The sequence below is a fragment of the Pholcus phalangioides genome, unplaced genomic scaffold (genome assembly GCF_987345545.1).
Source record: "Pholcus phalangioides strain wild (caught in Gottingen) unplaced genomic scaffold, Ppha-v1.0 ptg000002l_1, whole genome shotgun sequence".
Lineage (NCBI taxonomy): Eukaryota > Metazoa > Arthropoda > Arachnida > Araneae > Pholcidae > Pholcus > Pholcus phalangioides.
This window is the reverse complement of record NW_028301595.1, coordinates 12,182,981-12,199,503: the sequence shown is the minus strand read 5'-3', so window position 1 is coordinate 12,199,503 and position 16,523 is coordinate 12,182,981. Positions and strand designations below refer to the sequence as shown.

General features: G+C 39.0%; 1 protein-coding gene across 1 annotated transcript in view; it reads right to left on the bottom strand.

Moving 5' to 3' along the window:
• Positions 1-10,624: 10,624 nt before the first annotated feature.
• Positions 10,625-16,523, bottom strand: part of LOC149089424 (P-selectin-like) — an 89,779-nt gene continuing 83,880 nt past the window's right edge. The window contains exon 22 of the mRNA XM_089238406.1: positions 10,625-16,511. Within this exon, the coding sequence (XP_089094532.1) occupies positions 16,169-16,511 (343 nt within the window). The 3' untranslated portion in view covers positions 10,625-16,168. The remainder of the gene's footprint in view (positions 16,512-16,523) is intronic.

Below are 16,523 nucleotides of genomic sequence, written 5' to 3'. Positions count from 1 at the left end.
TGTCATGGTAAAAAGTCGGAGGCGAATTTTGCGGATCCCGTTCTTGGCGAAGTTTGAGACGAAGGCGGAATGGCGAAGTTTTTTCTATTTTACCCACTGCGATTTTCACCTTTTCGCGTGGCTGCAAGACACTTCGAATCGATGAAATTTTGAATAAGGTAAAATGAAAGAAAAAATGCCCGCGACCACCCGATAAAGTGAAAAAGACGATAGGTAGAAGAAAACAAAAATCATCTGCGTAAAAAATCATCATGTACCAACATAGCGGTTATGCATAGTACCCAAGCGTTGTTGGTAAATCTAATAAGTAATAAAAAAATTATCCCTTTTACTATGCATAATACCTTAACGTTTTGAAGAATTGTCCTTTACCAATCGATACTGGTGATCCCTTGTTGAAGCAGTTGATTAGCGGTGTATTAATAATTCATGGTCCATCCTATAAGTCCCATTGAAAATTTTAAATAATTTGATCATATCCCACGACACCTGCGTTCCCCCAATGTAAACATATTCAAGAGATCGTCTTTCTTCATAGCTCAAGCCTTGTGTACCAACAAGAGCGCGCGTAGCTCTTCTCTGCACCCCCTCAACCAAGTCCATGTCCGTTTGTAGGTATGGTCTTCACAATCTTACTTCATACTCCAGTTTAGCATGAACTAAGCTCCGGAAAAGTGAAAAAATCACGTTAAGAGAACGTGAAGACACTCTCTTAAGAATGAAACCGAGCATTCTATTCGATTTTTTGATCACCGCTGAACAATGTTCAGAAAACCTAAGCCACTCTTCAATGAGAATTCCCAAATCGGTGATCCTAGTTGCAACAGAAGTGACACCACCATTCAACTCGTAAGTGAAACGTGGCTTGTTCGAACCAAAATAAAGCGACCATGGACTTGTCAACGCTAAAGGTTATGCTCCAATCGTTAGTCCATGCTTCAATCATATTCAAGTTCGTTTGGAGCCTCTCCCTTTTGCTTTGATTCCGGACTACCCAAATGAGCTTCACGTCATCTGCGAATTTGATACAATCCCATCGATAACCTGCATTTTTTACACTAAGGCATTTGACAAAAAAAAATCATATTTTTAAATGAAATATTCATTGAGATATTAAATACATGAAATCGCTATGTTTTGGCAATTTATCAGTGTGTTGCTTCCTCATAAGTTATCATTTTCATGTACCGCACACAAATAGAATAAACACAATCTTTTTATTTATTTATTCGCAATAAATGACATTTACAGTTTTTGGCACTAATTTTAACAATTATACAGATTTTTTACAGCTTTGAATTTAATTTACGTTTCGTAATTTGTAAACCACACCCTCAATCATTGGCGACGAATATCGAAAACTTTTAAGTCAAATATCTTCGTTAATATTGTATCTAGAAATATGAAATTTTTTCTTAGAGCCGCATTTACATTACACCAAGTGGAAGTTTTAGTATGCAGGGTCTACATGAAAGATAATATTTCTATTTTTTTATGTATACGATCCTTTGGAAAAAGACATTGAGTAATCGCACGTCATTTAAAAACTTTTTGTAACTGAAAGTATGTTTCCGAAGTCAATGGTTGCAGAGATATCATCTGTGAAAACAATTTGGGATAGCCTGTATATGATACTAGGGGGGCTCTGCCCCCCTTCCGGTTTTGGCGGCCAACCCCCCCCCCCCCACTTCTCTTCACAACATATCTTGTTTATTTCGTCCCACTTCATCAGCGTGCTATGGAAAGTGACGTGTGAAAGCACCAGCTTACTGAGGAAGCGAATTTTAATAAAAATAATGATAAAGGAACAAAAAACAAATCAGATTTATCAAGCACCCCCAGAAACTGGGGCCCCAGATTCAATTCGCTGAATTTTAGTGGCGCCCACGCTGGATATATCTCGGACTACCGATGTGTTTCAAATTTTACAATGTTAAACAACAAAAATCAATAAGATACATCCACAGGCCCCGAATTAGAACCTATCAACATTCCCATGGAGCACTGACCTGGAAGCTTGTCTGTAAAGGGCCACAAAAATTTTTCATTTTTTTCAATTTTGCAACGAATAAAATCCAGGGCCCCACATCCAGTAGCGGGAACAAAATACGCAGATTTTTAGTGGAGAATCCAAACTGGATTTATCTTGGTCTTCCGCTGTTGCAAATTGTATAATGTTAAAAAACAAAAAGAATCAGATTCATCCAGAGCCCCAAAATGAAACCTGTAAACATGGGGGCCCCCGACTTGGAAGCTTGTCGGTCATCCCCCACTGCGAGTGCCATGAAAAATTTTCATTTGTATTCGTTTTACCAATGAATAAAAGCTAGGGCCCCCAATCAGTTGCCCGTTGTATTCGCATACTTTTAGTGGGGCCCCAGACTGTCTTTATCTCGGGCATCCGCTGTTGCAAATTCTGCAACAGAAAATAATGAGATTCATCCAGGGCCCCTAAAATGAAACCAGTAAACATGGGGGCCCTGACTTGGAAGCTTGTCGGTCATCCCCCGCTGCGATTGCCGTGAAACATTTTTATTTGTATTCGTTTTACCAACGAATAAAATCCAGGGCCCCCAACCTATTACCCGGGACACCAATTCGCATACTTTTAGTGGGGCCCCAGACTGTCTTTATCTCGGGCATCCGCTGTTGCAAATTCTACAACAGAAAAGAATGAGATTCATCCAGGGCCCCCAAAATGAAACCTGTACACATGGGGCCCCGACTTGGAAGCTTGTCGGTGTTCCCCCGGTGCGAGTGCAATGAAAAATTTTCATTTGTATTCGTTTTACCAACGAATAAAATCCAGGGCACCCAACCAATTACCCGGGACACCAATTCGCATACTTTTAGTGGGGCCCCGCTGTTGCAAATTTTTTTTTGGGGGGGGGGCATTATTATTTATCTTTAATTTTATCTCAGCTTTATCTCGGGCATCCGCTGTTGCAAATTCTACAACAGGAAATAATGAGATTCATCCAGGGCCCCCAAAATGAAACCTGTAAACATGGGGCCCCCGACTTGGCAACTTGTCAGTCATATCCCGCTGCGAGGGCCATGAAACATTTTCATTTGTATTCGTTTTACCAACGAATAAAATCGAGGGCATCAACCAATTACCCGGGACACCAATTCACATACTTTTAGTGGGGCCCCAGATTGGCTTTATCTCGGGCTTCCGCTGCTGCAAATTCTACAACAGAAAAGAATGAGATCATCCAGGGTCCCCAAAATGAAACCTGTAAACATGGGGCTCCGACTTGGAAGCTTGTCGGTCATTCCCCGGTGCGAATTCCATGAAAAATTTTCATTTGTATTCGTTTTACCAACGAATAAAATCCAGGACCACCCACGCAACTACCCGTGACCGAATTCGCAAATTTTTTGGAGCCCACAGACTGGATATATCTTGTGCTTCCGCTATCGCAAATTTTTCAACGTTAAAGCAGCAAGAAAACAATGAGATCCATCATGGGCCCCTGGAAATGAAAACTTTTAACTTTCCCATGAAGGTATACGTACAATCCCCCCCCGGGTACCCCGACCCTATGTGTAGGGAGCACTGTTGTTATATGTATATTATACATATACATACCGCTCTGCATGACCCCCCCCCCCTCACAAGGGCAGGGCTGACAGGACCAGAACGATTCTTATCACTTTTTGATTTTTCACACTATAAATTAACCACAGAGGGGCCCTGAAAAGCTGGTTTGGGGGCTCGCCATCTAAATTCCAGCCTAAGGGCCCTGCTGTAGGATATGGGAGCCTCTCGGTACATGCACATAACATGGTCCCGATGGATCAAATGGGTCCCAATATGTGCTAGAGTTAAATGAATACTTTACCCAAAATCGTAACCGACTTCCGTAACACAAGAACGTAACAGATTTCCGTCACTCAAAAACTTCACCCACTTCCGTCACTCGGTTGCTTAGCAACAGGTCCTTTTCGAGTTTGTGATTTTATATTATAGAGTAGGTATAAGATGTCATTTAGTGTGTAGTTTTTTACACACTAAATCACATTTTCCCAAATTGACTTTCATTAATTACAGTAGAACTTGGTTAAGTCTACACTGTAGAGAAGTCACATGAGTATGAAATCTGTGGTAAAACTTTTTCTCTTGTAGGTAATTTAAGCATTCAAATTTTGTCATATTGGTAGTAAAACGTTTTCTAGCTGCAGCAATTTGAATATGCCCAAAAGAGTCCTAACAAACCGAGCTTAGATACTTAGAATTGTTGATAATTCCAACTTTTACGCACTCTCCTTGCGTTTTCTATCGAATTTAATGTTAAAATTTCTTGTTTAAGGAGGAAGTTGGAGGAAAAAAATCATGATTTTTGGGTGAGCAAATTTAGTTGGGAACATTTCTGCAAGAAGTCAGACTTTGCCTTTTTTTTCTCGACTAAGTTGTTAAGCACCAAATCTTAAAAGACAAATGAAAAGTTTGAAAAATTTCTGTTTCTCCCTACTCTTTCTTTGATAATTTAATGCCTATTTTAACCATTGTTCAGCTGGAGTGAATCGAAAATTTGTACCACTTCATACCGCTTATGTTATTCAACCTATAGATCAAGGTTTACCATTCAAAATCGGAATCTTTATATCGTCATTAAGACTATTGAAAGTGTAGGAAAGCACAAATTTTAATACGTCATGAAAGTATATTTCTTTGATAGCATAAGAATAATAAGCAAAATTTGGGGAACAGTTTCATAGTGTGGATAATCATGAACCGTTTTTGTAAATCTGTCTTTCAGCATGGATTTCGAATCTTCAGTCTTACACTTTGGACTTCGAATTAACCAAGTTCAACTGTATCCCAAAATGATTAGCAAGAAATATGTACCACCCAAAATGATGTACTAGGAAGTGTTGATGTCGGCAAGTAAGTACTTTCTACTGTATGAGTATAATGGACGCGGTAGCCCAGGTCGATGAGAAAGTCGCCTAAAGTACCAAAGCATGTTTAGAGGTGTCGCGAGTTTAATAGCCTGTTCGTCCTTGTCAGAAAAAGAAACTTTCCTGACACAGGGGTACAACCAAAGCGTATTAGGAATTATAATTTCTATAAGCGTCTTTAATACGCTTTGGGTACAACAGAAACGGCGACATGACCGCAGAAAAAATTGCTACCGCAGGGAGTCCCCCATCAAGGGGGTTAACGCACCAACCTCTCGATGAGTATAAAAACAAGCTTGCCGTTCGGAATCGGCAATAAATTGTAGATCACGGTCTAATTAGCCCTCGTGTGCAGAAAATGACCGTGGTGCGACAAATGATGATCAAATGTGTGAGTATAATAAAAATCTTTGGTGCAAGATCCTGGTTCAAGATTTGTTTTCATGTTTTTGGATGGCTTGAAATTATTTATTGGCTATTCTCGCAGGAGATTTATGTAATGACCGGAAAGTTTATTAGTTTTTGAAAATTTGCTCACCTTGGTATTGAATTTCTTTGTAAATTCCCAGAAAAATTGGTGACCTTGTCACTAAAAAAGAAAAAATTTTTCAATCACTGTTGTTTGATACATATTACATAGCTGCCAACCTTGGAGAATGAGAATTCGGGAGATTTTCGCGCGGATCCAAATTCCGTACAGAAATAAATGTAAAAGTGATCTTTCAAAACATTTTAGGGATTTTTCATTAGTAAAAGGGATATTTTAGGGACATTTTCCCGTTGCAGAAAACGTGACACCGAGCAAGCTATTGCCAATCATGGCCAACCAGTAGGTTGAGTTAAATTAGTCCTTGGGGGGGGGGGGGGGGTTTAAATTACCTCTCAAAAATCTCAAATCTCGCAAACCAAAAAAATCTCCTTCGGGCCCGAAACGGGACGTATGGATAAAGCAGATACACGCGATCGTGCCAATTCTGGATTTCGAAAGGCCGGATTGACGCTTGCTGATTGGCGAATTTTCTGTTTTCTTCCCAAAAATGATTTTTTTTTTTCTGATTTGACGGAAGGGCGACAGTTTACACAACGCTTATGAAGCTGAAGTTTTTTTCCCGAGTAAATTCTTGGGGAATAATGTTTTCCCCAAATTTTTTTTTTTGTGGGTATTTTTTGACAGTCACTGGCGAAATTCGGGAGGTAAAAGAATTTTCCAGGAGTCCTGGAGATAGAGTAGAAATTCGGGAGACTCCGGGAAAATCCGGGAGACTTGGCAGCTATGATATTATAGGTTTGCTGCAAAAACGAGGTAGCTCCATTTTTCTTCCATTTGACGAAGTAGTAAGCCTCCTTTCTTGCCCGTATGCTAGATACGGTGTAAGACATCTACTGAAATACATAGAAACATACTGCTGGAGTTAACTTTGTCTAGCACAGTGGTTCTCACCCCTTTTTTGACTCGTGAAGCCTTTCTTAATATAATTTCTATGGCGGAGCCCTTTAGGCTAAGCTTTTTTTACATTTATAAAATTTAAAAAGCTATATTATTAACCAATGACGTGGCCATTAATTATATTTAAAATTTCAATGCGAAATGAATGCTGTAGACAATAAGTCAGCAAAAAAATGTAAGTCAATAAAGAAATCACATACTGTATAAAATTCGTTCGGTTGTTTTTTTCTCGCGGACATGCCGATCTCTAAACTCAGGTGTGGGAGGACTAACCGCAGATAAAACGTTGGTTCGCCCAATACAAGCCCATTCAGTGAGAACCCCATCATTAGAAAAAAGGTCCAAGCTGCACGACCATAATCGCCAGTAGTTGTGCCTCATGAACATAGATAAACGCCTCAAGTAGCTCTTCACACAGCTAGTCGCTATCGCATTTAGGTGTGATCGAACCTAATCGAGGACCATAGAAGCATGTTACTTTCGGAACGCTATGAAGCTAAAGACCGTTATATCCTCAGGGTGTGCAAGCATGCCGCTCCAATCCACGGCCACTAGAAAAATCCATCCTCGGAATAAAGCCCGAGCGCTCGTCCCTGACCGTACGAAGCAACGATCGATCACCGAATCGTGCTCCAAAACACGTGCCGGAATTCTAAACCTTACGAAAGAATAAGAAAAGCCAACTCGAACTTCCGACCTGGCGTGTGGATCGAGTGGGCATTTCCCATTCGAGACTCTTCAGAAAGGCACCACTGCTGTAGAACTGACCAGTGGCCGCAATCCTACGAATCAGTCCCGCAGATGTCCACCATAGATATACCACGGTTCTCTTTCACCAACTCGGACAAAGTGTTGCGGCACATAATGTCCGAATGGATCAGAAAACCGGGACCAGGTTTGCAATGGAACGAATCGATTGCAAGAGGCGGGCATCTTTGTAGGCCAACATGTGCCACGATCATTTCAGAATCGCGGGGATAGATTCTTTGGAGTAAACTTCTCTACCGACCTCCCTTGTGGATTAGCAACTGTCCCCTGGAATCTCTTCTTTTATAGTCTTTAGATTTAGCAACAATCAAATTGAAAAAAAAATAGGAAAACAATCAGCAACAAATGGCCAACAGCATAAATTTTTTTCAACAATGTTTATATAAAAAAAATGATGGACATCCGGTAGCCAAGGTCGATAAGATACTCGCCTAAAGTACCAAAGGATGTTTAGAGGTGTCGCGAGTTCGATACCCGGTTCGTCTCCTTGTCAGAAATCTTTCGTGACACAGGAATACAACAGAAACGGCGACATGAGCGCAGAAAAAATCGCTACCGTGGAGAATCCCCCATCGAGGGGTTAGCGCACCAACCTCTCGATGAGTATGAAAACAAGCCTGCCTTTCGGAATCGGCAATAAATTGTAGGTCCCGGTCTAAAAGTAGCCCTCGTGTGCACAAAATGACCGTCTTGCGACAAAAATGATCAAGATCTGAAGCGGAGCCCTATCCAGTATACAATTTTTATGAGGGAGCCCTGTTTGACTCGAGGAGCCCTTTTTTGTAGCCTGTAGGCCTCTTTTATTTATTTATCTATCAGATTTACTGATTTATATTATTTTCCTCGAGTCACCGCGGAGCACCGGTTGAGAACTCTAGAGCATGTGCAAACGTATAAATTATCAAAAAAGTGACCCATAATGCAAGGAACCATGTCGGTGAGCAACCAAAAGAACGGGCTAGAGCGTGTGTAAGTATGTGAGTGACCGAAACAGTGTGCAAGCACGTGAGTGACCAAAATAGTGTGCAAGCACGTGAGTGACCAAAATAGTGTGCAAACATGTGTAGAAAATGACGAAAGACGTCATCCTCCCTTGATAATTACGACAGATACAGGAAACTGGCTGTCACGCTTTCACTTAACCAGTTTCCTGCATCTAACCTATGTGTAGAAAAGCCTAACTTTTTATCTCCTGCTCCTGACACAAGATGGAGTTGATGTCAATTTTCGCTTTTCTTTTCTTGTGTATTTCTTATTATGTTTCTCTCTGGAGAAATGTGTGTGAGTGTCAGTGATAACTCGTGGGAAATTTCCCATATTCGTGGGAAAAATTGGGCAAAATTCACCCAAGTGGGAAATTTCTTAGCATTTGTGGGAAATTTTGAGAGTTCATCAAACAAAAGAATTTTTGCAAAAAATAAAAAAATTAATGCAGTGCAATACATTTCTATTGTAAAATTCTTGATTACGTACATCCCGCTAGATGGCAGCACATTTTTCTGAATGCGTGGGAAAAATTTGGTCAAAAGGGAAATTTTTGAGGGAAATTTCGCGGGAAGAGCTTACCATCACTGGTGAGTGTATGTTGACAACGATCAATGTGAGAGAGCGTGTTAATTTTCCCCTGCGTTTCATTGACGCATTATTGAATCCCCCTTCTTACATAATTAAATGTTGTTGAGTTTAAAAACACAGGTGTGTGTTCGAATTCAGGGTATTGACCAATGTGAATGACTAAAAGAGTGGCTAAGAGATTGTTAGCATAGGAGTGATCAATGGAGTGACTTACCGACACAGTTGTACTTGCAGGAGTGGGGGGGGGGGGGCTAAGTAGGTCATCGGACAGGGTGGCGAATTCGAGGGAAGAGTAGTCAAAGAAATTAGACTAAATTAGACATTTTTGTCTCTGCTGACCAAGGACCTAGTTACGGTCCTGAATGGCCATTCCGAAACTAGGGGAAGGCAAAGGGTCTGTTGTAGGTTACCAGATTCGAAACTGAGAAAGGAGGACGCTTGCGTGTGCATCTTTGGTAAAGTCACTTTTCCAAATTTTCACAATAGATGACAATAATTTTTCCCAACTAAAACAGAACCGGCAGAAAAAGATAAATAATGGTCTGTCTCTCTTCGCGAAGAATTGTTTTCACCGTTCTGTCAGTTTTAATACTTTGCTTGGAGCATGACGAGAAGTTTTCTTTGGCCAACGAACTTTACCCCTTAAAAAATTATTAATTTTTCCAAAAAAAAGCTGTACTCACCGTAACGAACATAGTCATAAACTTGTGTCCGGCCCATGTGTGCTTAGATCCCCCCACTCCAAAACATTTTGCACCATCTCCATAGTAACTTATTTATAGAAATATTAGATTTTAATAGGAAGGCACCCTCCCCCCAATAACTCTAAGCCTTCCAAATATTTCCAATAACTTTACGCCTATGTGTACGCATAGTAAAAGTGGTTTTGTTTTGAAAACAACATTGTTGTTCTTCGTTGGAGTAATGGTGCCATCTGTTACCAACATGTGTGCACATATGTAAGTGTCGTATAACACGTGTAAGTTATATTACCTAGGCTGCTCGCGCATGCGGCCTGATTTGGAATCATATAACCCTATCGAGAGAAACGATGCCACTTTCCGCTGTTCATACGAAGTACGAAAGCCTGGATAACCAAGCGGAGATCGAGATATAGTTCGGGAAGAAAATTCACATTCCTCTGTGGGGAATCGAACCACCAAATTTCTGGCTGTCCGGGCGAGTGTTCTAACCATTGAACTGCAGAGGACTGACAATTTCGTTCCTTAGGGCATATGTATGAATGAATGCTGAACGGGACTCATCGGTTAGAACACTCGATTGGTAGTTCGATTCCCCCACAGAGGAATGCGAATTTTCTTTCCGAACTACATCTCGATCTCCGCTTGGTTATACAGGCTTTCGTAATTCGCACTAATTTTAGCTCTAATTTTCTTAGAGCTTTAAAATTAGAGTTTAGTAACTCAAATTTTTTTTAGTTATCCATATATAGGCTGACCATATTTGCTCGATAAAAATACGGGAAATTGTGTTTTGAAATAGGGGACAATGCCAATTATTGAAAACAATTCTGCAAAAAGTAAGCAAAGTTGCCGACTCACGCTAGAATCATAGGAAAGTTGTCTATCGTGGAAAATGAAGTGTAAAACATTACAAATATGTGGGATGAATATTCGTATTTGTAATCGTAATTATCATAACGTAATTTCTGGTTTGGGAAGATAATTTCAATCGTTGATTTGAAGAATAAAAGTCAAGTTGGCTTCTTTGAAAATACGTGAAAAACCGGGACATTTTTGCTAAAACAGAAGTCGAGACAACCAAAAAATGCAAGGACTGTCCCGGGTAATACGATACGTATGGCCACTGTATTCATACAGTAACGAAATTTCTTTCACACCAAAGTTTGTCGTGCTGCCATCTAACTTCTGGAACTATAAGTACACAAATGAATATAGGCATTCAGACGGGAGAAAACTGAATAAAATTTATTATCTTTTCACAACTAACGGCAGAAAAGAGTCGTTGTCTTCTCTTTTGTACAAAAAATACTCTCAATTATTTTTTCATTATTTCAAAGGCTCCGACTCAACAGAGACTCTGTGTTTATGCGTAATTCAGGCAATTACGATAATATCATGTAAACTTTTTCGCAACATGACGCTGACAAACAATAATTATGTCCTAAAAATAAGCAAAAAACGTTCATGCATATACGGTACACTTCCTGATTCACTATAACATCGATAAAACTTCAATTCTTTTGTTCGTAAAACTATACAATGTGTTTTAAATTATACGTATAATAAACAATATTTTGTTGTATTTTTCAACCCATTTTTGACCGCTCTTACAATTCGTGATCAAACCGCACAATTTTTTTTACACAGGGTGACCTGTAAGTGCTTGAACGGCCTTTATCTCATCAACTGTCCGTCATACAGGTATGATTCCAATTTAAAAAGTGCTCAAAAGGCATTCAAAAATTACCTTGTGCGAGTAAAACGTGCACTCGGAAAAACGGAAGAAATTTTGGAAAGAACAGCGTAAAATGCGGAAAAACCGTTTTACCCCAATTTAACGCTGTTTTTTCAATCAAATTTTCTCCGTTTTTCGAATTTGAGAATATCTCCGTGAGGAGAGAAAGGGCAAGAACTTTCTAATTGGAAGTTACACAGGGAACAGCACAGGGGTTCCGTATGAAAATTTGGCTTTCTCATTTTGGTACACACTGTGTTTTCAAAACTGGTACAGGATAAATTTTAAGTCCTGGTGAGGATTTTTTAAACTGGAATAATACCTTTATGGCGAACAATTGATGAGATAAAGGCTGTGCTAGCACTTACAGACACCCTGTATATGATGATGACTGGCTACTTAAATAACATATTTTTGAAGTTTCAAAAAAACTGGACATCAATTTAACATGGTTGTTTTTTTTAATTAATGTAAATTTACAATCAATCAACTCTGTAATTAATGTAAATTAATTATCTTAGTTTAATCAAAATAATTAATGGTTATAATTTTGGGAAACCTCATGCATCACGTAACAAAAACAAATTTGGGGAAAAATTATTATTATTTTTTTTTAATTTATTACTGTTTATCGTCAGGAAAAAAAAAATTCAGACAAAATCGGAGTAAAATTTTTGGAAATTTCATTTTTAAAAATTCATAAAAAAATTTTTTATTGTAAACAAATTAAAAAAAAATACTATGACACTCATTAGACCTCTTAGAAATGTTCATTTCATACAAAAAATTCGAAGAAGTGTGTGAAAAAATTTTTTAAACGAAGCGGTGCGCAAATTCAACGTCAGTCATAAAATGGGTTTTAATGTCAGTGACTGTATTTTTTTACATATTTTCTTCGTAGTTACGAATGGAGTCTTATCGGGTAGTAGTCCAACGGGAGGTCATGGCTAAGGACCCCGAGCAGAAGCGTATTTACAGGGGAGTTAGCGGGCTATAGGCCAGGGCCGTCATTTCCACTTTTTCAGGGGGGGGGGGGGGCAAAGAACATGTACTCAATGTAATTATATATATATATATATATATATACACCATTTTTAGTGTATTTTCAAAAGCCGGGGGGGCCCTCCCCCGACCCCCCCAAATGAGGGGCCTGGCTAGGGCGGCGAATTCAGAGGAGGGGCGACAAATTTGAGGGATGAATGGGCAAGAAAATTATTGGAATGAGAGAGGGGCAGCAAAATTTTTTATGTTGCAGGCGGCGAAATCCGTAAGTCCACCTCTGCTTGGGGAGCGAGGGACTAGATTAGTGAGTAACCAAGAAAGTATGCAAGCATGTGAGTGAATGATCTTGCGATTGAAGGAACAGATTGGGGAATGACCAAAAGAGTGATCTTGGGAGTGAAGGAACAGATAAGGGAGTGACCAAATGAGTGATCTTGAGAGTGGGGAGGGGAACATATTAGGGTGAGTGACCAAAAGCGTGACTTAGATAGTGTGTAGCACAGAAGCGATCGAAACAGTGTGTAAACATAGGAGTGGTCGAAACAGTGTGTAAACATAGGAGTGATCGAAACAGTGTATAAACATAGGTGTGACTGAAAGAGTGTATAACCGTAGGAGTGATAAAAAGAGTGACTTAGAGACTGAGGTTAATGACAATCAAAAGAGTGACCAAGAAAGAGTGTGCAAGCATGTGAATGACGAAAAGATTGACCTAGAGCGTGTGCAAGCATGTGAATAATCAAAAGAGGGACTTACAGAATACTACCAGATCAATGAGAGACCAAAAAAGTGACTTAAAGGGTGTGGACGTGTGTGGGAATGACCTAGAGTGTGCGAATGAATGGGAGCGTGGAAAAATGATAGTGACCAAGAGAGTGAATGAAAAGGTCAGTGAGTGACCAAAGAGTGATCAAAAAATGATACCAGGAAAATTTTCAATCATGGGTGTGACCAAAAGAGCGACTTGGAGACAGAGGTGGGGGCTAAACGGGCGTCAATTTTTGACTAGGGCGTCAAATTTTGAGTATGAGTGGTCAAAAAAATTACAATAGAAGAGGAGAAAGGCAGCAAAAATTTGTGTAGCCAACAGGCGGCTAAACCATAAATACGCCTTTAACCCGGAAACAAATATGCTCCTCCCATATTGAAGATGCTAATTTATTTCTAGTTATCAATTTTAAAAAATATATATTTCTTTTAATAATTTTGGATTGTCAATATAATTTAAAAAGCACTTCTTTCATTAATTTTGAACTTTCATTCAGTTGAAAAAATAATTTCCTTCATTAACTCTGGGTTTTCACTGATTCTACATTTTTAATAATTTTGAACCATCAATAAAGATTGTATCTTTAATAATTCTAGATTTATTCTGAAATTTATAGACTAATAAATTTAAGAAAGAATTAAAATTTAATAAAATAAGAAATAGTTCTGGAATTCTCTTCTAGACTGAAGTTATCTAGCTCAATAATTTTGAATATTCTGAAATCATTTCTTTCATGATTATTAAGTTAAATTAATTGCGAATCATTTCTTTCAACCCTGAAATCATTTATTTGATTTATTCGGAATTTTCTTAAATTTTGAGCGCATATTTCTTTCAATTATTACTTAGTTATTTCTGTTATCAATAATTAATACGGCAAAATACAGAAATATCGAGCTGATCAACTCGTGAGAGAATCCAAAAATCAACAACGAAAGGACTTGTTGATTTTGGTTTTGAATTCTCATGAATTTTGATCAGTTTAATGCTTCTTTATTCTTGTTTTGGTATTTTCAGCATTTCTGAAGATTCTCTAATTATGTATAACCACCTTCCTCCCCATCCGCATAAAAATATTTCTAAAATTGTGTCTTGGGGGGGGGGGGGTGTGCAGAAGTGAAGGCAGGGGAGGGAAAGCTCCAAGATGATCAAAATTCGAAAATATTTTATTTAAATATTGAAATAGAAAATGCCTTTATACAAACAATTCCTGTTAATTTAAATGCTTTTTGTTGGCCAGTAATTCAAAATTTCTTTGAAAGAAATTTCCTTGTGTTTCCTGCAAAGATTGATTCTGCGTACGCCCCTGGGGAGGAGGGGGGGGGGAGGCATTTTCGTTCCTCAGGACTCGATCTCGTTAAGACCTACATACTTGTACAGATATCCCTCGAATTACGCCTCTCACGTAACGCTTTTTCACAAAAGCGCGATTTCGAAAAGTCGCTACAAAAAAACGCAAACAGTTAAATTTGGTTGGGATTTTTTTTTCTGAAAATGCTCCGGCAAATTAGAGAGATAGCACAGATGGAAGGACAAAATCTTTTGATTTGTGGGTTTAGATGAGACAGGTATGCATGAAATGTTCGAATCCTTTTCACCAGAACTCACTAATGAAAAATTTTTGAGAATACACATGACAATACTATCGCAATTTTGATCGAAAAAAAATGAGGCTGGAAGTTGTCATATTTGTGAGGGAAAAAATACCCAACAACATCGAATTTTACAGGGACGAAGAATCCCGCTGATCAATTGAATCTCGGCTATTATTTATTTCTATTCCATTAAAAAGTTAGCTTAACCATACGAAGTTCTCCAAGAGAGAAAGATCTACGTTCAAAAAACATAACAAGCTCATTAATTGAGAACAGTAAGAAGTAAAACTTATTAATGAAACTTTTCACATAAACGGAATTCATGAGGTTTATTTATTAGTTTGAAATATTTAAACTTTAAATAGTTTTTACATTCGGAAAAATATATTTTACGGCTGTAAAAATTTACTCTTCTAAAGAAACTCCTCCCATTCCTATTTCACTCAACTCACTTTACGCGATATCGGTCTTAAGCGATATTATTTTGTAGAACCAATTCATCGCGTAAAGCGAAAGACATCTGTAATGCTTCATTAACATTAGCCATGGGAATCGCTTGAATATACGGCCATCTTACAATCAGGAGAGAGAGAGAGATGTGTCTATATAATACAATTCACTTCTAAATCCGACGTAAGAATTTTCATCAAAAACACAAAATTTTCAATAATATTCACAAAATAAACGGACCTATCACGAAAACCGTGTGACAAACTACAACAATCTCAGATGCGATTGACTGTTCATGCGTTCGTGCTCGTCTGGAGGAAATGAATCTACTTCTCTAAAAAATGTAGTAATAAAAATAATAACTGTTCCAGTATAGAATTCTATCGAATCATGTTCACCGCCACACGGTGTTTAGGATGGACTACGTTTGCTTTTGATGGCCATTAACAAATATCCTCCCTAGATATTGACGGTATTCTTGGATTGGTATTAACCCTTTCAGACCCCGCATGCACACAAACGCAGTGGTTGCTTTTTCTCCCTATAGAATTTTTTTTTAACCTCAAGGAATTAATCTTTGACTTTAAGGATTGTGTAAGTTTTGAGTAAGATATATGGTGAGTATAAACTTTGGGTGCTTTCATCAGAGGGTAGCACTCAAAGTTGAACTTTCAAGGATATTTTAAGATGTCTTCAAGGAGGAAGTGCCTTCGGGAAAGTGTGATTTATTACATAAAATTTAGCAATAAAATTCAGGAAAAAATTTGTATGTGAGGATGAATATACCCTGCATCATCTTGAAAAAATTTGAACGAAGTGAATCATTTCTTCACAAATTCCAAAAAAATGAATTCTCGGGTCTGAAAGGATTAAGGAACACTCGAGGCTAGCCATAGATCACAGATGAATTGTATCTGCTTCATGGCGTCACCGATCACTACTGTGCGTTTTTCTTCCTGTGTCCATTAATATCTCTAATGATCACCAGTGCAATCCGTACACTCTTCATTGAAGTCTCTGATTACACTGAAAGCGCCAGTTCTCATATCCAATCAGATAGAAGTAAAACGTCTTTGGTCGTCGTGTTTTCACTGTTGGGGCTGAAAATATACGTTATCACAGTTTTCTTCGAGAGGCCAATTACGAGTCGATAATATCATATTTGGCTCAAGTTTCGGACTAAAACAAAATGGGTAGCAAGGAAGCACCCATGGCTCATAGACTCTCACTCTGCATGACACCGTTTCTCAGCACGCGTACGGCTGCGTGTTGTCCGTTAGGCGGCGTCGCGGTTTGCTGTTGCGGTTGTGGATGAGTCCTCTCGCCGACGTTGGCGTATATCGGCTGGTGCTGATTGGGGGTGCCGAACGTCACGAGTCCGTTAGGGTTATGTCTTATGTTTCCGTTGAGACTGCCGCTCGACGTGTCGGACTCTATGGTGAGTCTCGGGAAAGCTCTGAGGGTCGTCGTCTCTTTCTCTTCCGGCGCTACCCTGGCTGTGCTTGTTGTGACGTTGCTGCCGTTGGACGAATTGCTTTTCAGGACTTTGGCTCTCCTCCTATAAAAATGA